This window comes from Halichoerus grypus, chromosome 3, assembly GCF_964656455.1.
Source record: "Halichoerus grypus chromosome 3, mHalGry1.hap1.1, whole genome shotgun sequence".
In the NCBI taxonomy this organism is placed as follows: domain Eukaryota; kingdom Metazoa; phylum Chordata; class Mammalia; order Carnivora; family Phocidae; genus Halichoerus; species Halichoerus grypus.
Window position 1 is genome coordinate 54,118,877 of NC_135714.1, and position 21,688 is coordinate 54,140,564.

At 37.3% G+C, this 21,688-nt stretch overlaps 2 protein-coding genes across 2 annotated transcripts in view; one reads left to right on the forward strand and one right to left on the reverse strand.

Moving 5' to 3' along the window:
• The window catches only part of CENPC (centromere protein C), an 86,882-nt gene extending 85,870 nt beyond the window's left edge, over window positions 1-1,012 (reverse strand). The window contains 1 exon segment of the mRNA XM_078068736.1: window positions 762-1,012. Coding sequence (XP_077924862.1) covers window positions 762-779 — 18 coding nt within the window. The 5' untranslated portion in view covers window positions 780-1,012.
• Window positions 1,013-9,941: 8,929 nt separating this feature from the next.
• The window catches only part of STAP1 (signal transducing adaptor family member 1), a 32,665-nt gene continuing 20,918 nt past the window's right edge, over window positions 9,942-21,688 (forward strand). The window contains exons 1-2 of the mRNA XM_036096924.2: window positions 9,942-10,130; window positions 20,545-20,616. Coding sequence (XP_035952817.1) covers window positions 10,011-10,130; window positions 20,545-20,616 — 192 coding nt within the window. The 5' untranslated portion in view covers window positions 9,942-10,010. The remainder of the gene's footprint in view (window positions 10,131-20,544; window positions 20,617-21,688) is intronic.

Sequence of the window (21,688 nt, forward strand, 5' to 3'; positions counted from 1 at the left end):
CGTAATGTAAACAATGTATGTGCTCACAGTAAAAAGTACGCTCTATAGCATCCTTTTATACATCTTCATGCATACAAGCATACATTTATAACTTTACATAAGTGGGAGATCATTGATGAAGATTTTCTTAAAAGGGGAGAGATAAAGTAGAAAATACACTAGGAAGGGGCTGATATGGGTTGTATAATATACAGTAACCATAAGCAAAGTGTGAAATACAGAATAGTGAATACCAAGAGAGCCCAGAAACGGAAACAAAAAATGAGTGCCCGCCCCCTTTAGTCATTCCCACCTTAAGCACCTTTTAACTAATAGCTGCCTTTCAGAAAACTTTATCATTAACAGATACCTATCTACAAATAATCTGCTTCTCCAGACCATCAAGTCCACACTTTTAAGACGTCCCAATACTTCTATGGACAGGAAATTATTTGGAGGACTAAGAAGTAGAGTTAGGCCAAAAAAAGTAGAAATCACAAGATTCTCTGAAGAGAAAGATGCCATCACAAACAAAATTAAAAGAAACCTTGAGGAAACAATACACGGAAATTAACTCTGGCTATCGGCATACGATCAGCGTTGATCTCAAAAAATTCGCGGGCTTTCCCACTGAAATCTCCAAGAAGCCACAGCACCGGCTAAACATTTCATTCCCCCCCCGCCTCCCCGAGCCGCCCCGAGCCGCCCCGGGCCGCTCCGAGCGCCGGTGTCAGGGGCGGCCGAGCTCCGGTTCGCCAGAAGCGGCAAGAGCCTGCACTTACCAGACCCGACGCAGCCATGTTCCGACCCGGCCCCTAGAGTCTGGCACTGAAGTTCTCGCGGGCCGTGACTCGAAGAAGCTTGGCACTGCCAAGAGTCCGGGAGGAGCGGTTAGACTGCGCCCCAGGAGCTCTACTGAGGTGGGAGGCGGCAAAAATCGAGAGACCTGCGAGCCAGTAAGCGCGCTACCGACGGTCCTCACCCATTGGCTGGGCCCTTCACAGGTACCGCGACCAGCAAACTCCGGGGTTTGAAACGGTCTGCACATGCGCAAAACGAGACGAGCAACCAATAGAAAGCCGTTACGGACTCGCCCCTTCACAGGACGCTCCAACAGACCCGCCCATCGCAGCGCCCACCGAAGCCCCGCCCCATCTTTCCCGTAGCCCCGCCCTCCCTTTCTACTTAACGCTGGATCCTCCTTCGCTCCCCAGCCAAGCGGAGACGGAGCTTAAAGCTGGAGTTTTACTTAGCTAGACATCGTTTTGAGAGCAGCCTTTGCCCTTGAGCCCAGTGCAAGACTTGTCAAGGGTTCTATTATACAGTAAAAAATAATACTTGGAAGGATAAGAGGTAGAAATTGCAGAAGTTGTTTGAAGAGAAATATTTCACTATGCAGACTTGTCAACCATCCCCAGCCCATCTATGCATCAACTCTGAAAGTAATAATATAATAATGATGATGACAATGTATTCTTTTTTCAGATATGTAGATAATATTTTCATGAAGCATTGCCAACAAAATGACCTAGGTAAATATATGTCATTTAGGTATAATATCCTGAAAGGGGTCTTTATCAGGAGTCTTGAATCTACTCAGCCATTAGCAATGTCATCTAGGACAATTTGTGGCACCATTCTGGGTGTTTCCTTAATATAGTTATATAAATGGGAGAGCTAAATTAGATGCTCTGAAAACTTGACCATTTTATGATTCTATGAAACTTGTGTCTATTTTTTGTGATTTAATAAAAATTTGCAGAGAATTTTAAACAGAAAATACTTATTGAATAAATACATTAGTCAAGAGTTGAGCTAATAAACTTTAAACTTGTAATGATTTAACAAATGTTATCGCCTGCTGAGGGTTTTTTATTTATTTACTTTTGGTAGGGAAGAGAGGTTATATATTAACTCTGCAATCAGGCTGGATTCCATTCTACTTCACAAATTCTGCCATAGTGGGCAAGTTAATTAAACTATTTCTTCCTCAAATCCCTTGTCTGTAAAATGTCTGTAAAATTGCTGAGATATTGGATTAATTCCTTTTAATATATAGGTGAAATTCCTGGAACATAGTAAGAATTCAATAAATAATGCTTGGTATTATTATGGAGTTTTTTACTTGATCTAGCAGAAGTTTTGCCAATCAGACTACATAATATAATTTGATGCTGTCACATTTGGAACAGATTATAATAAAAACTATCATTTATTCAATTCACACTGTATGCCAAGTTTTTTTTCCTTAATGCTCTCCATGCAGTAACTTATTTAATTCTTAGAACATTCCTATTAAGGGAAGACGACTAATATCCCCATTTTACTGACAACAGAACTGGGACGGTGCTTCAGTAACCTGCCCCAAATTGCACTACCATTAAAGGGCAGAACTGGGGATGAAGCCTGCTGTCCTGACTCTAGAACTGAGCACTTAATCACTACACTTTTTTTACCTCTCAGTGAGAAGTTTTAGCAAGCACAATCACAGATGTAAAAGTTCCACATATAAAATGATTTCCACTGGAGACAGTGACTCTCAGAGGTATTTTGAGATACTTGACATGGTGTAAAATGTAGGGCACAAAGGGTATTGGTGATGAACTGGTCTGTTCTACAGAGAAAATGGAGAAGCACCTTTATGAAAACCAAAGTTGTGGAGACTCCACCATTCATTCCCAAACAAATTTTTTAGTTCCCTCTGCATCTGTCCTATTATTTAATCGCTCCACCATGTTTTTAGCATCCAAAAATAGGGTTGCTAGTTAATTAATTAATGTTTATAAACCCCAGATTTGTCATTTTAGGCCCACTGCCCCCCAAAATACATCCAGATCACTCCTTATGAACTTCTATGGCAACTGACTAAATCTTGAAGTTTTCTATCACAACTACTGAAACCTAGGCAAGGAGTATGTGTGTGTGTGTGTGTGTGTGTGTGTGTATCAGCCTATGGAAGTATGTATATTAGATGGGTATATGGGAAATAAAATATCCAGAAATTTAACTTGAAAGGGTAGTAAGCACATTTAGTTACTTAGGATTTTATGTAGATTTTAAATTGGTAATTGTTAAAATGATTTTAAAGAATATTTTAGACATTAAAAATGGTACTCTAAAAATGAATTTGTTCTAGAAATAGTAACACAATTACTATTAAAACTTAAAATTTGCTTTATTCATAATAAACCCAAACTGGTTATACGCCCATCAACTGGTAAATAAACAAACTGTGGTACCTCCATATAGCAGAATATTCCTCAGCAATAAAAACAAACTACTGATACATGCAACAACTCAGATGAATCTCAAAAGCATTATACTAAGTAAGAGGTCAGACATAAAAGACAACCTGCTGTATGATTCCCTATATTTGCCTACATAAAACTATACAAATAGAAATTAGACCAGTAGTTGCCAGGAGATGAAGTTGGGGATTGAAGACGCTGACAACAGAGGCCATGAGGGAACTTTTAAGATGGTGGAAATCGTCTATGTCTTGATTATGATGGTGATTATAATACTCTTATGTTTTTGACAAAACTCTCAGAACCTGTGTCAAAAATCTCAGGATGACTTTTGCTGTAAATCATACCTCAATAAACTTGACTTAAAAAATTAAGGACGTTAGAGAGAGTGTTAACAAACCAAAGTAGGCCCACTCCTTGGTGAGTTATAGTCAAGTTATCCCAGGAAGAGTCGCCTCACAGGGTCAATTTTATTTGTACAAACAAGGAGATCACCGGGATTAATTTCCAAAACAGTGTCTCCCAAACAAGGGAAAGCAGGCTCCTCTTCTTAGGATTTGGGATGAATATTCAGAGGGATTTTAACATTATAATGGAACTGAGGTAGCCTCTGGCACTTGATGACTCATCTGTGCAAGCTCAGGGGGTCAGGCCAGTAGAGAGAGAAAGAGAGATATCAGCCAAATGCAATGTGTGAATTAGGGCCAGTCTGATTCAAAACAAAGAAGCCATAAAGAGCACTAAAAAGTAGAAAACTAAAATAGTAATTGATTATTAAATGACAGGGAAATGTAAAATTTTCTTAGATATTATAATGCTATTGTGTTGAGAATGCCCTTATTCTTTTAGGATAAGGATATACATATTTAAGTATTGAGGGGTAAAATGAGATGTTTGTAAGTACTTTAAATTGGTTCAGTTTAAAAAAAGATAGAGGGGTGCCTGGTTGGCTCAGTCAGTAGAGCATGTGACTCTTGATCTCAGGGTTTTAAGTTCGAGCCCCAGTTTCGATGTAGAGATTACTTTAAAAAAATTGAATCTTAAAAAAGAAGACAGAGATATAGTTAAAGCAAATATGGCAAAATGTTAATAATTACTGATGTAATTATTGTGTAGGTGTTTATTAATACTGCTCTTTTAGCTTCTCTGTATGTTTGAAACTTTTCATGGTAAAATGATAGGGCAAAGTGGCATTAATAAAATTGCAGGTGTTTGGGGAGCCTGGGTGGCTTAGTCCTTAAGCGTCTGCCTTTGGATCAGGTCATGATCCCAGGGTCCTGGGGATGGAGCCCCGCATCAGGCTCCCTGCTCTGCGGGAAGCCTGCTTCTCCCTCTCTCACTTCCCCTGCTTGTGTTCCCTCTCTAGCTGTGTCTCTCTCTGTCATATAAATAAATAAACACTTAAAAAAAAATTGCAATGTTCTCAGAATTTTTCCAAAAAAAAAAATATTCTGCAAAAGTCAAAAATGAAAATGTTAGGAAATTACTGTATTGTCAGAAAAAATTACACTCCAAAAATCAATTTGTAAAAATTATGACATTGCAATTATAACTTAAAATTTGCTGAAGTAAAATAAACTTATTTGTATAATTTTGTAGTTTATTTCTTGGAGTGTATTTTTTAATATAATATTTCAATTTTTAAAATTCCTTACTGTCAAATGTTAACCATGTGTTAAGTAGCCTTTAAGTAGCCTTTTCTGACAAAATTATCCTCAGATAGGAAGGCTCTAAGACTCTAATTGCCACATTAGTAAAGTGTGCTTGCAATATGCAGGTAGGTGGCAGCAACGTTCACACACAAAAAAAACAAACAGTTTTACTATGGATTGAGTAAAGCTCCCCATGAGTTCTTAATTTTAGTGCTGTGTAAACAGCTTTACGGTTACCTCTATGCTGTGTTTGATTCTTAGTTGCAACTGAATTCTATTATATACACATTGTTACTCTTAACAAGAACACAACCAGTGAGGCTGGTTGGGTAGGTAAAGTATGTGACTCTAGATCTCAGAGTTGAGAGTTAGAATCCCACCTAGGAGATAGAGTTTACTTACAAAAAATTTTTAAATAAATAAATAGAGGAACACAACAAATAGACTATTCTCTGGATCTCCATTTTGTAGCCTATAGTTTACTTCTGATCAGTATAATTCTTAAAAAGGAGTTTTGTCATTTAAAACACATTTAATTTAGATTCACTATGTTGTACACCTGAAATTAATGTAACGTGTCAATCATCCTTCAATTTAAAAAAAAGAAATAAACTAAAAAAACACAATTAATAACCACAAGCTTAATAATATACTTTCTGCGTTATAATTTTAACCTTGCAAAGACTTATATTACTTTGGTGGTACTAGGCAAAAATTTAAATAATGAATGTTAATATTTATTGATATGGAAATGTGCTATAGATACACTATATGAAAAATGCAGTTTATCAAACAGCATGTACTAATCTGATTATATAAATACACACAACTAGAGAAAATGTGCCAAAAAAGTAATGGTACCTATCCAAACAGTGCTCATGGTGGATGGTGAAATAGCATGTGATTTTCATTTTCTTCTTTATGCCTAAAGACTTAAAACTTATATAAGTTTTCCATTTATGAGGAAAAATAAATTATTTTAAGTATTTATAGAACATGATATATGTTTGTCAATTCAAGTGCCTGTAGAGATTCATAAACAAAGTGCCCACACTGTAGCTTGCAGGCAATGCCCAGCCGTAAGAGATATAAGGGGTGAGAGAAGTAGGAAAATAAACTGCAACCAAAGACATGAAGCAGAAATGATGTGCTGTTGTCACAGAGAAAAATTGTCAGATATTGTAGAGTGTTCATGTTTGCAAAATGGTACTAGATTATGGAGCACCTCCAATGTTAACATAATTTTTCACTTCTTCCCATAGACAGTGCAGAACTATATAGATCGGGGTCAATTCTATAGAATCGAATTCGTAATAGTTAATTGAGGCCAAAAAGGGGAACTACTAATAGGCATTTATTGGTTTACATAATTGTTGGGGAGGGATGGAGAAATAATGTATTTGGGGCTTTCAGGAATGATTCCCAAAGACACACTACGGAAGTGAACCACCAAAAGCCAGCTGCTGCAAATTGAAGACTTGGGAAGCTGATGCTGATGCGGGAGTCTCCAGAACCATAGTGATACTGCTTAATCAGGAAGTCACTGCAGTTACAAAACTGCCATGTCTAGGAAGACACGACAAATAAGAAGTCTCCACGAGCAGGAAGCCTCCTTACTGCTTCTGGCTCCAGAAACACACCATACCTGTCATTATAGGTATCAGAAAACTGATGTTCCATGCTTTGACTATCACCACCATGAAACCAGGGATTGAATACTGGGACTTCTGATAGTATTGCCACAGAAAAATGAGATGTCTCCCGACTATGCTTCCCTCTAGAAAAAAAAAAAAAGCCAAATTAAGAATAAACTCTGACTCTGTTCTTCCTTGCTAATATGGAATGCATCCCAGCTCCAGCTGCAGAAAAGTCTGGATATGTCATTTTTAGCTTTTCAGCCTCTGCAGTTAAGAACGGCACACTGGAAGGGGCTGGAATGGATATTGAGCACCGATCTACCTTATCCCATAAAACAGCAGTAGTGGATCTTAAATGAAGTGAAAAGGAAGAAAAATGTAGACCGAACATTTCTATATATTGAGCTTGATGTGGTTAAAACCAAATTCATTATTGCTCTTTCCCCCCAAACTATCAACCTATCTGGAGTTTTGAGTTTTTATTAAAGCTACCGTTATACTATGACTTACGTCATTTAGAAACTAGTATGTGTCCTGTATCTATGTGACATCCAAGAAATATTTCTCAGTCATATAAATTACACCCTACACTGCATAAATAGTGAGAACATATAACTAGAAAAACTCTTATAACCTAGATGCAACTCTTTGTACTAAAAATTGTGTTAGCAAATTAAACCACTCTGACAGAGCTACTAATATCACTTCTACAACAGTGATTCCTCGCCTTTTTTTTTCAGTCCCAAAAGACCTAGTAGAAATATTTTTTTAATAATAATGACTCACCATGGCACAAAGTATTCCACATAGTCATTAAAATTAAAGATGTATTCTTCAGTTATGGATCGTAAATGTAAATGTATTCAATTCAAACATCTTCAAAATTTACTGCAATGAATTGTGATGAAAATGGCAAAAAGCATCAATAAACATTAAGTAAAACAAAGGTCAGAAATTTGGAAGTACAGGAGAGGGTTTGGGGGCTCCTATACAGACTTATTGATTGAATCAATTCTGATAAGTGGATAATAAAGTACTTTAGAGAGCCTTAACTGTTGTAAAAATGTGCATTCATTCATTTGAATTGCATTATAACATAAATGACTCAAAAGAGCACTGAGATTTTGGTGTTATATGAGTTAATCTTATATTCCATTCAAAGTTGTTGAATTGTATTAGCCATGTACCTGATGTATAACAAACTCCTCTGGTACAGATACTGATGATGGCTATAATAATTGGACTTAGTGAGTGTGTAGTAGTGAGAATCCATCAAAGTGTTTTAAGCAGGGGAGTGACTTGATTAGACTGCTTTTTAAATGAGTCAGAGAAGAAAAAGTGTGAAAAGTAGACAACTGAGAAACGTATTGCTGCTCTGGAGACAAGAAGGGAAGAAGCTGTGAGCCCAGATAAGTTAAATGGTTTGTTCAAGGTCTCTGAGCCGGTAAAAACAAAATTGGCTTTTCTCTCTACACCCAAACACTTTTTCTACTATGATTCCTTACTTACAAATCCATTATTCACCACCTAAAATCTGAGATATCTCTAAGAGCATTTCCATTGTAATGATGCAGTTGGAAACTATGGACAGATCTAACTGGCTAATCATGTTTCAGCAGGATTTTTGCAGTCTTGGAGTTATTTTTTTCGGAAGACATAATTTGAACATTGGTATATTAACTATTAATGTGACTTGCAAATCAGCAAACCAAAGCATCTTAGGCTGATAAACTGGCTTTTCTTTAATTTTGCTTATTTTTTTAAAGGTAAGAGAGACATAATTAACTAGATGATTATTTCTCAGAAATATTGCTACGTTTACATTTTTCTAGAAGCATTCTTTTCTCCCATGAAACTCTCTGGCCATAAAGCCAGTGACTGCTTTTCTCATATTCCAACTACTGCTAGCTCTCAGCATCCTGCCTCGCTTCCCTTTTTCTTTCCATTCTCAGTCCTTATCCCTTCTTTCCTTTCCTCCCTGTTACACCAGCTACCAGCTGCCAAGAAGGTGGATGAGGTCATTTATCAAATCAGGAGGTTTTCCTTTGTCATTCAATTCATTTTCCTATTACATTGAAACTAAAAATTAGCATGGTTTTGTCTCAAAAATATAAGCTCAACTTATATTGAAGGTTTATCTTAGAAGGTTTGAGTAATAATAGGAAGCAGGTCTTGAGATAATATAAAAGCAAAGGAGTAATTTTGAATCTTCAACTCCCAATATCTGTTTCAAACCATTTTCATTTTGGTGATGCATTAAACACTCTCCTCTAGTTTACTGATAATTGGTCTGTATTGTTATACCTCACTTTGTAGACACTTTGGCTGCGCATATTCAATGGAACCCCTAGTGGTGGAGAAAACCATGTAATGTCTCCACTAGGAAAGGAGGAACAAACTGGAGATTCCTGCCTTATTTTGATTTCTAAGAATCAACTGCTCTAACTGGGGACAATGCTCAGGCCTGGGCTATACTAAATCTAGAATAAATCTTAAATACAGAGGGTGAAATAAGAAATGGTGGAACTTCTCAGGATCCCTGCGAAACATACCAGTATTCCTTCCATGGTTCCCTTCTCCCATCATTCCTTGCACAATGCTGGGCCAAATCCAGTCTCTCATGGAACCTTTTCCACATGCAGCTACTGAATGCATTTTGGCCCCAGTGTAGCTCTCTAAATTTCACTAGATAACTGTAGAGACCCCCATCCATGCATCATAGCATCAGTGATCCACAACTCAGAAAGCATACAAGAACAAAAATTTTAAATATTATAGCTTTCTCTGTCAGACAGATTTTGCCAAACATCGACTGGTAACCCACAAACTCAAAAATTCTTATTGACAAAAAAGTAAAAAATCCCATGTTCCCATAACTATGGTTTGTAGTTAGTGGACCATCAAAATGGGCATGGGATAAGGAACTCCAGTTTTTAAAAAAATGTAAACAAACCTCAGTCCTAAAAGATTTACAACACAAATAGTACTAATAAAATTATCCTGTGAAGTGATTTTTAATGAAGTGGAGTTAATTCAAGTCATGTCTTCTAGGCATGAAAATGGAAAGCAATAAATAAAAAAAGGTAGAAGAAAACAAATGTGACCTTGATGACTCCTCCAAAGTCCATAATCACCACATTGGTTCCTTTCATCCCCTGGTGATGTTAATCTTCTGTTTATTTTGCTACTGTAATCCTAAGTAATTCTAAATTTACCCAGAGATTGCCCTTTCAAATTTGGTCTATGCCTGTTCTTTCTCACCTCACAAAAAGTAAAGGAAAAAAAAGTGGTGTGTGTGTGTGTGTGTGTGTGTGTGTGTGTGTGTGTGCGCGCGCGCGCGCGCGCGCGCGTGTGTGTGTGTGTGTGTACTGTTGGTGGTTAAATATCGAGTTGGGACTTCCTCTTTGAACAGTTGCTTTTTCCTCTCACACAAAGGAGATCTCATTTTGTTTGAGCCTGGATATAGTTGAAATCAAACCACACACCGAGAGGGTATGATGGCTAAGAAGCCCCCAAAACCAGCCCCTCGCAGGATCTTCCAAGAAAGGTTAAAGATTACTGCTCTACCTTTGTACTTTGAAGGGTTTTTGTTAGTCAAGAGGTCAGAATACCAGGTAAGTCCATAGATGATAATGTTAAACCAGCAGTTTCTGTCTTAACATAAAAGTAATTTCATGGTGATTTGATGTGATGTGACAAGGGCCTCCTTGTTTCTGTTGCTATTAAACCCTCTTCCTTGGGGCGCCTGGGTGGCTCGGTCATTAAGCGTCTGCCTTCTGCTCAGGTTATGATCCCAGGTTCCTGGGATCGAGCTCCGCATCGGGAAGCCTGCTTCTCCCTCTCCCACCCCCCCTGCTTCTGTTCCCTCTCTAGCTGTGTCCCTGTCAAATAAATAAATTAAATCTTAAAAAAAAAACAAAACCCTCTTCCTTGAGCTCAGAAATATGCCAATTTTGCTCAATTTAAAGACAACGTATGGCTTAAACACATACACGTATATATATCTGTATTATATATAACATTCTAATGTTAAGTTAGTAATGTAAGAAAATTTAATAAGCTACACTTCCAAAGAATTTATTTAAACATTACAGAAGATTTCCGCTTAGAAGATAAAATGTTTCCTATATTTTTTCTGCAATTTACTAGTATGCTTCCACGATGACATGTATCATTAAGATAACATAGTATGACTGAAATTAAGCATTTTGCTCCTACTCTCATTTATTTGAAGTTTACAAATAATGATAAAATTATGTTTTAATAGTAAACTTTTGTAAAATATTATGAAAATGATAAAATTGATACTGTTTAGCATTATGCATAGTTATATATTCTAAAAACATTAACATAGTGACTTGAAAAGCTAATATGTAAGTGCAGTGTGGGTAATATATACACAAAGCTACATAAATACATTCACTCTAAGAAAATGCAAAAAGCATTTCCTATTTTTTTTTTTTAAGATTTTATTTATTTGACAGAGAGAGAGATAGCGAGAGCAGGAACACAAGCAGGGGGAGTGGGAGAGGGAGAAGCAGGCTTCCCGCCGAGCAGGGAGCCCGATGTGGGACTTGATCCCGGGACCCCGGGACCATGACCCAAGCCGAAGGCAGACGCTTAACGACTGAGCCACCCAGGCGCCCATTTCGTATTTTTTTATATGTAAAAATGAAAACTTATAATTAGTTAAAATCAGTGTTTTTAAAATACCAATTACGGAGAATTTGAAATTAATGAGAGAAATAAACATGAAAGTGCCTGTTATTAATGAAAAAGGAAATAAGTTAGGTCAAATTTTATGAAATTTTAATACTAACAAAGTAGAAAAAAATTGTTTCAAGAAATGTCACAAGAAATGTTTAATAATGATAACAGGATATATTTTCTGAAGATTTATTAACAGAAAAATTGTGTATGTGAAAATATCTGTAATACCACATTCTGGTTTTTTTTGCAAAGACATGGTAGCTTACCTTCTGTTATGGGTGTTAAACATGTATTAGTAAATTTGGCAGCTACATTAGAATATTTTTTGTTCCTCCTTTATGCTTTTAAAGGGAATTCTATCTTGTTACAACAGGTTATCCACATAGTTACACTTTGCCAGGAAACTGGAATTGGGAAAACAAAATTTCTGATTTGTAATTTAAATTTGGTTATTCTTTAAATAGCTATCAAAGTATTTATAATAACTGCTTCTGATATTTAAAGAAGGCATTCCATTGGTACGGTTAACAGAAAGAACAAGGATTTTAGAGAGTCAGTAAAATATGTCTTTACCTAATGGTTTTGCCACTTAAACAGCTTGTGATCTGTACAAGTTATCCTATCTCCTTGAGATTCAATTTTCTCAAACTATAAAATGGAAAAAATATGACTTGCTACCCAAGGTACTATGCCTGGGACACAACAGGTGCTCAATTAATTTATTCATTCAAGCAATGTTTATTGTGTGTCTCCGATGCACCAAGCATCATATGGACTTCTAGAGAATATAAACATAACACGAAGACCCTACCTTCAAGAGGCTTAGTTTATAGTAAGGAGGGATGACTCCCTCACCTGATTGCTACTCTACCTTTTCTTAGAAAGCATGCTTTGAAATGGAAAGAATAAACTATAGGTATAAATATTTCTGATAAAATTAGCTTGTGTTTCCACTTGAATTCATAGCAACGTATCTTTTACTTGTATGTCAAGGAGAAGAGAACAAGAGGACAACAATAATGTCGATTTACAGGGTGGTTTCAAGGATTAAAGAGATAACATATAAAATACCTGGTTTACACTAAAGATTAGATTCATTCTCCTTCCATTTCATTATTTATCATGTTCTTATTAATATACTAAAATCAGTTTTAAGTCCATAAGTACAGTTGATCCTTAAACAGCATAAGTTTGAACTGTGTGGGCCCACTTACATTTGGATTTTTTTTAATAAATACAGTACAGTGTTGTATATGTACTTTTTCTTCCTGATGATTTTCTCAATACCATTTTCTTCTCTCTAGCTTACTTTACTATAAGGATATAGTATATAATACATATAACATATAAAGTATGTGTTAAACGACTGTTCATGTTACTGGCAAGGCCTCTGGTCAACAGCAGGCTATTAGTAGTTAAATTTTTCTGGAGTCAAAAGTGATATGCAATTTTCAACTGTGCAGGAGGGTCAGCACCCCTAACCCCCCCGCATTGTTCAAGGGTCAACTGTTAATATGGCTCAAAGGAGAGCCACAGGGCTAGAGTGCTAGAAAATGAAAGCTGGGAGAAAAAGCTAAGGAAAATAGAGGGATTTCTAGGCAAGCAGCAGCAAAGTGCCAGGGAACCTTTGAAAGTGAGGGTGAGTCAGGGGTAATAAAAGATTATCTTTAAAGAAAATGGGCTAGAGGAAGTTGGGATGTTCTGCAGAACATTAAGCGGGGTCTTTGCTGAAGGAATTCAAAACATTTAAGCTAGAGAAAATATAACCGAGGAGTAACCTAGTCTGTAAGGAGATCACACATTTAGAGGTGTTTCTTAGCTGTTTTGTGACAGGGGCAGTTTTAAGAATTTAAAGAATTTTGCCCCTAGGAAAAGGTGCCAACATATACTATTTTAAATACAATTCCAGAAAGTCCATGGATACCAGGTCAAGAACCCATTAAAAATACATAATCTTCATGGGAAAGATAATGAAGGAAGACTTACTTAAGCCACAATACTAGAATTTTGGATTGATCAGGAAGATGATAATAAGAGCATGCCACGGCAGGAAACCAATGAAAATGGGGAAAATTCTTGCAAATGGGGAAAATTCTCATTTTTCTGGAACTGTTTAAAAAGAGAAAGCTCATAGTTTCTTCAATTTGTGATATGCTAAAATTAAGGACGATGTGTATAATATATCTTCTTATTAGCCTGAACATAAGAATGTGGTCATCATAATAGTATCAAAATAACATTTCTCTGACTAGTCCTCTAATTGCCACTAATTCATTGAGAAAAAATTTAGGGCTATCTCAGTTGTGCCCTTAAACATAGTTCTCTATGCTGGTAACCTCCAAATGTTTTAAACAACGCACTCCTTTCAAGAAAACATTTTTGAGCACAGATCTCTAATATAAGAATATTAATTTATTTAGAAATTATGTATTGTACTCCTGTACTAATACTTCAAAAAAATATTTCATATATACAGAAAAGTTATTAAGAAAGATAAATGAAATATAATTAGATATCCTAAAAGTTTCTTCCCAGTGGGATTATCTTGCACACTTTTGGAGTTTATGTGCCCCACTTTGGAGACCACTATACAACATCCTTCCTTGAGCAAAGGTACTTGACTTGCTCACAGGAAAAAGAATCACAACTTTTTATTGGGGACAGGGGATAGAGAGGAGCATAATTGGATTTTGCATGTAATCCATTTTTACTAGTTACATCAATAAGAAAAGAGTGCTGGAGAGCCAGGAGATATAAATATCAGTCCAACTATGGAAGCTGGGCAATTCCCTTAAATCTTTTAATCTGTTTCCTCTTTTGTAAGATAGATAATTACTCTCTTGTATAACTGAATGGGTTGTTGTGATGATCAAATGGACTATATAATAATGGGTATATTTTTTTGAGATATGGACATAAGATAGATACCATACTAGGCTCTTAATGTCCTGTTGCTCTGATTCTCACAGTAACTCTTCTGTGTAGAAATTATTTTATTTACTTCACAGGTGAATGAGCTGTGACACAAAGGTTATGTTCAAGGTTCCTCATCCATTAAGGAGGCTAGCTTGGATTTTATTGAAAAGCATTTGGCATCATGATGCCTCTCAAACTAAACTAATTCCATTTGATTGTGGGCTTCCAAAGGTTGGGGATGTCTAATCACTAGATTCTTTATCATATTGAGCTCAATAGTAGCTCAGTAGACTTTCAAAAACATCTGTTTAGTTGAATAAAAATGAGATAGTGACCTTAAACTCTAAATGCAAGGTCAGATAATAATTATGAAGCTAGCGATAAATTCAAAATCCCATTTCAGTTCCTTTTCTTCAGAAATTCAACACTAATGATTGCTAAAAAATAAAAAAAAAAAACTTTGTGCTAAATGTATTTCATTCAAAAATGTGTTCTTCAAAATTAATTTTTAAAAATATTTACATATCTCTATAGACATAAATATATACCAAGGTGTTGATTACTGAGATTGATATTTATAGATGCCTCAGATTGTACTGGTATGCTCATAAGAGCTTATCAGAAACTAAATCAAGACTGTGATCTCTGCATTCTGAACACAAGTTTGATCTGTTCTTAGGTTTGTAGCTGTGGTTGGAGTTCACAGGACCTACCGCTATTTGTAATCTTTCTTTTCCTCCAGGCTGCCTTTACTATCAACTCAGTGCCTTTGTTCTTACTTCTTCCCCCACTTAACAAACCTTCTTTAATCCTTTCCATGAATCTGTATGTTTGTTTCCCAGTAAAACTCTTTTTTTAAAAAGATTTTATTTAGAGCTGGGAGATGAGCAGAGGGGAAGGGAGAGGGACAAGCAGACTCTGCGCTGAGGACAGAGCCCTACACAGGGCTCAATCCCACCACCCTGAGATCACGACTTGAGCCGAAACCAAGAGTGGATGCTTAACTGACTGAGCCACCCAGGCACCCCAAACAGTAAAATTCTTATTTTTCCCTGATTAATTCTACTCTCTCTCATGACTGAACACCTCAGTAATTTTTCTTAGAAGCACAGATGGATGTCTGTCTGTATACAGAAAAAACTCAATAAACTTTGGCTATTAGTGATTTTAGTTTTTCTGTCTTATGGCAGGTTAATACTCATGAGGCTAATTAAGAAGATGAACAGAGTGGTACACTTTGACTTCAGGGTTTTCTCATGCTTTCTTTTCCTCTGAGAATCAGAGAATCTCCAGTTTGAACTTGAGTCTTAGATGCCATATTCCAGAAAACTACACAACCTGTGATTAGGTTCTCCAATTAAAGTGCCTGCATTCTGAGCTCTCCCACTCTCCCTCACCCCCAACCTAGTTCCAAACTACAGTGTAGCTTTGACTTGCTCCTTGCATTGCAGAGGCTTATCACTAGAGCAGAATGTGAAAGCATTAAAAAGAAATATGATTTAAAAAAAAGCTTCCCTCCTCAAATTTGAATTGTTTTATTATTAATCGAAAGTCAAGGGGCGCCTGGGTGGCTCAGTCGGTTGAGAGTCTGCCTTCAACTTGGGTCGTGATCCCAGGGTCCTGGGATGGAGGCCCATGTCTGGCTAGCTGCTTAGAGGGGAGTCTGCTTCTCCCTCTCCCTCTGCCTGCCACTCTGCCTACTTGTGCTCTCTCTCTCTCTGTCAAAATAAAATAAATAAAATCTTTAAAAAAAAAAAAAGAAAGAAAGAAAGTCAAACCTGGGTGGCTCAGTCCTTGGGTGTCTGCCTTCGGCTCGGGTCATGATCCCGGGGTTCTGGGATTGAGTCCCACATGGGGCTCCTTGCTCAGTGGGGAGCCTGCTTCTCCCTCTCCCACTCCTCCTGCTTGTGTTCCCTCTCTCGCTGTGTCTCTCTCTGTCAAATAAATAAATAAAATCTTAAAAAAAAAAAGTCAAACCTGATAATTGGGGCGCCTGGGTGGCTCAGTCGGTTAAGCATCTGCCTTCGGCTCAGATCATGATCCCAGGGTACTGGGATCGAGTCCCACATCGGGCTCCTTGTTCAGTGGGGAGCCTGCTTCTCCCTCTCCTGCTGCCTGCCGCTCCCCCTGCTTGTGCTCTCTCTCTCTGTCAAATAAATAAATAAATTCTTTAAAAAAAAAAAAAGAAAAGAAAGTCAAACCTGAGAAAATTCAAGTATTTTTCAACAGAGTAACTAGATGCTCTTATGGGTTTTACAGAACATCTGATTGATCATAGAGACAGTATATATATTAGCAACTTCTCAAGCCGAATTTCTCAATGTAGTTTTCTATTTCTCTATTTAAGACAATATGAAAGCACACTTTCATACTATTTGTGAATGGCAATGGGTTTCATTATCCTGGCTCACAAAATATCCTCCCCTTCTCATATATAATCCCATTGAAAAAGATCTATTTTGGAGATTTTTAGATGCCACCACTGTCACATACACACATAAAATCACCATTGTGCAAAAAATATATGGATAATTTAAAATGCAAAGTACCTGTTAATAATGTGAGTGATGAGACAATGCTTTTTTTTTTTTTTTTTTAAGTGGCTAACATTTATGGAACACTTGCTAAATCCCAGGTCCTATGTACTTTATATACAGCATTATTCCATTTAATCCTTAAACAACTCTAAGAAGCAAGAGCAGGAGGCTGGTGCCTACCTCTATTCTTGGTCCGTTAACAGTGCACCCTCATATAGGAGACATAGTCGTCACTATCATCATCACCTTTATAATTCAGGACTTTTAATACATTCACAAAGTTGCACAACATTACCACAATCTAGTTCTAGAACATTTTCGTCATACTAAAAAGGAACCCCATTAGCAGTTATTCCCACTTCCCCTGCTCTGTAGATTTTTATATCCATTTGTGGGCATTTTTTTTTTTTTTTTGTCTCCCAAGTATGAAACCAACTAAAAATTAAGACAGAGGAATCCCACAAAGATCAGTTAGGTACTTTTATCATCAATAAAATCTATCGATATGTGGTTTAGATATGGCCAAAACAATGCTAACACTTTACCCCAGATTTAGGTAGGCTTGAGCTACCTTGAGTCACTCACTGACTCAGTTTAAGAGCCATAATGCTGCCCCTCCTGGAGGCCCTTTGCCACATGGCAGGACCAGAGAAGATCGCCCACTCCCTCCCAGTAGGCTGAGCAGAGGGAGGACAGAAAGGGGTTAAGTTGAGCATATTGTCTCCAACCTGGGACAGTCCTACTGTCTGCAGAGGAGATAATTCACTCTCTTGCACTGTGCAGGGTAGATCAGAGGGCATAAGAAGGCAGCAGAAAAACCAGGCAAACCGCTACCGCAATGCCAACAACAAACACTTTGTATATGAAAAGAGGGAAATAAAAGATTTCTGATGGGGCTGAAGGCAAGGTTTGTTTTCTGGTCTTATTAAACTGCTTGACTCTGAGATGTGTCAGGTAAATACTGGGTATCTGGATTTCAGATAAGAGGAAGAATTTATTTGCCCAGTTTCATAATTGCTCCTTTGGGGGCCATCTATTGGCTGATCCTTCAATCCTATGCCCCTTAGAATTGGTCTTTGTTAATTTGTTCTTGGCTCAGGAGGCATCAGCAGGTTCCATACATTACATTATAGCCAACTGTAAATTAGGAGGTAGGATGTTGTGGAAAGACCACAGGTCCTGGATAAAGAAACCTGTGCCACGTTCCAGCTCTGTCCCTAAGGTAGATCACTACAGTAATACTACCAATTTGTTCAAGCCTCATTGTATTCATCTTCCCTTGAAATGTGACTTTTCTGCTCTTCCATCAAGAGATTGCATTTATTTATCTACCCCTCGAAATCTGGGCTGGGCCATGCTTTGGTGAACGTGACAAAAGCACATTAGAAAGTACTCACACATTGGATCTTGCCCTCTCTTGTTCCTGGGAATCCTTCCGCTAGCATGTGAACAAGTCTAGGTTACCTGACTGGAGACAAGACCCTATGGAGTGAGACTCCAGTTGTCTCAGTGGGGGATTTTCCAACACCAACAATCACCTCTCTGATTCTCTGGACACCAAGTAGGTGTTCAACAATTCAGCTCAATTCTGACACTACCTATCCAGACATAGTGCAGACCCCATGGCTTAATTAAGGGCTCAGTCCCACAGGGCTGCCCTCCACTTCAGTCACCAATTTTAAGTTCCAGGCCTCCCATACTTCTGATCAATTCACTATAAATCAAGAGTTCCTGGGGCACCTGAATGGCTCAGTCAGTTAAATGTCCAGCTCTTGATTTTGGCTCTGGTCATGACCTCAGGGTTGTGAGATGGAGCCCTGAGTTGGGCTCCATGCTTGGCGGGGAGTCTGCTTGGGATTCTGTCTTTCCCTCTTCCTGTGCCCCTCCCCCTGCTGGCTCTCTCTCTATATAAAATAAATAAATAAATCTTAAGGGAAAAAAAAAGAATTCCCATGACCCCTTCCTAAGATTTGATAATTTACTAGAATGGCCCATAGCACTCAGGAAGACACTTTACTTATATTTACTGGTAAGGGATACAAAAGAACAGGCAGATGAAGAGGTACTTAGGGCAAGGTCTGGAAGGGTCCCAAGCACTCATGCTTCTGTCTCTATTGAGTCGGGCCGCACTACCCTCCCAGGATGTGGATGTGGTCACCAATTAGGAATCTCATCAAATCACATTGTTCAAGAGTTTTTATGAAACTTAAATCTCCCAGCCCACCCCCCTTTTTGCCTAGAGTTTGGTGGGTGGGGCTGAAAATTCCAACCCATTAATCAGTTGTTCTTCTGGCCACCAGACCTAGCCTGAAGCTACCAGGGGTCTCATTAGTATAAACTCAGGTATTATGTAAAGGGGCTCATTGTGAATAATAAAAACACCCCTGTCCCTCAGGAAATTCCGAGTTTTAGGATCTCTATGCCAGGAACTGGGGAAAAAGACCAAATATGTTTCTGATTGTATCACTCTCAGTTCTGCATTCCCAGCTAAGACCCCAGGCAAGTGAGTGAGGCTACCCTAGACCTGCCACAGGGAAGTATGCCCAAAGAATCATCACCAGCATCAGCATGATGGGAAATAGAAAATGTTTCCTATTTTAGTCTGCTAAGTTTTAGGGCGGCGTGTTACACAGTAAAAGCTAACTAAAATAGCACCTTATCAGGCATGAAGAGAAAGGGAGAAAGTAGTTCTACTAAGAACATGAGAAAGATGGTTGTTTTAATTCAAAACGAATTTAATCTTGAGCTTCCGGGGAGCCAAGGCAAATAAAAACAAGATGGGCTGTAGAGTTCCCATTATTTGAGAAAAGACGTATATAAATTCTGAAGAGGTGACAAACATTTTCTGGTAAAAAAAAAAGGATAAATGATATGTCAGTATTAAAGAGACCCAAAATACCATAATATATAAAAGTATCTTCACATTTTATAAGCAAATGAAAAAAATTTCATGTAATTCCCTTATATTAATCCTCAATATAAGTCAAGATAATCCAACGTGTTATAAAAACTGAGCTTATTAAACCCTAAAGGAAGGAATGATCAACATGTCTATGAAACTGGAATTTTTAAAAACATACTTTTGGAAAGAGCTGCGTATGAAGGTTAAGTCTTAAGATGTGGAAGGATTTTATTCTCGAAATCCCCTTGCCATTCTTTCGTAATACAGCCAGTCTTCATATAAAATGTAAATTACCCTTATTTAAGTAAATTTTCACTTGAGTGAAATGAGACTTTAAATTTTTTAAACTTAAAAAGTTGTATTTCTATAGAACCCATAATAATATGAATGTAGCAATAATGAAATATTCACCACATGAATGAAATTTGGACTTCAAAGTTTAGTTTTGATCATGTTAAATTATTTTTATGATTATGAACTGTTCACATTGCCTTTATTTATATAAGCATATACTATTTATAGAACTCAAACTATGAGCCATGTACTCTGCTAAGTGCTTTACATTTATCAATCCATTCAATCCTTTCAACTGTTCTGGAATATAGATATTTAATGCTTGTCCTATCCTGCCCCTTTAAATGACCCCTTTTACAGGTGCAAACTTCCACTGAAACCTACATAAAAAGTCAAGTGTCTTAAATCAATGGGGAAAGTTTTGAAAAATGATCTATTTAAACACAAATCAAATCACATCCTTACCTCACACCTTATGCTAAAATAAATTTGTAAAGGATTTAATCAAGAGTTAAATGTAAAATTAAGCCATAAAATTAGGTGATTTATCTCAGGATAAAGAAGAACGTTATATCAAACAGCAATTAAGAAAGTTACAAAGAAAAATATTAATAGGAAAATAGGTGAATATATACCAATGAAATGATGCTTATAATTTTTTTTCCACAGGAGTATAAACATTATTGGACAGAGTTGAGAGGAACTACACTTTTCTTTTATTCTGACAAAAAAAGTCCAACAGTAAGTAGTAAAACATATTCAGCTGATTGAATTTTTCCTAATATAGACTTGTCATATAGTTTTATTCATTTGGGGTTTTCTGTCTTCCGACGTAAAGATATTCTAGTAAAACCAATTCAAATAAGAACTTTTGTTATATCTGTGGGAGCTATCAGGTATAAGACCTATGGTAAAATTTCCAGGGCACCTCAGAAGAAGGTATAAACTCATGTCTTTAACTTTGCATTTTTTTTCTTTCGGATGCCAATAATAGAAACAGCTGAAACGTGAAATTTTTATTTTATTTTTTTTAAGATTTTATGTATTTATTTGAGAGAGAGAGAGCACAAGCAGGGGGGAAGGGCCGAGGGAGAGGGAGAAGCAGACTCCTTGTTGAGCAGGGAGCCCGATGCAGAGCTCTATCCCAGGACCCCGAGATCATGACCTGAGCTGAAAGCAGACAACTGACTGAGCCACGGGGGTGCCTCGAAATGTGAAAACTTCAGCCAGATATCTGGATACAACTTGTTTAATGCCAAGGGATAGCCTAAATTTCCCCAGCTTTTTACCTTGCTCTAGCATGCACTAATGATCTGAAAGGAACTAGATAACCCCCAAAGCCTTATAACATATGTCACAATTTAATTTTCCTAGGGAGACAAAAACATAACCCACTATAGAGGACTTCTAAGAGCTTAAGCATGAGAATAACAATAAAGAGATTCTAAGACTTATTTATTAGTAGTAATTTCAAATAAGTGATTTATATTTCACCTTTCCCACAAAAATCGAAAACTGTGTATTTCATTTTTTCCACAAATAGTATTTTAGTGCCAAATGCTTGCCTACCTTGGAATGCAATGCCCTTAGGAGATTTTATGATCTGGTCACTTGCTTATTTTTTTTTTTTAGATTTTATTTATTTATTTGACAGAGAGAGACACAGCGAGAGAGGGAACACAGCAGGGGGAGTAGGAGAGGGAGAAGCAGGCTTCCCGCAGAGCAGGGAGCCTGATGTGGGACTCAATCCCAGGACCCCGGGATAATGACCTGAGCCGAAGGCAGAGGCTTAACGACTGAGTCACCCAGGCGC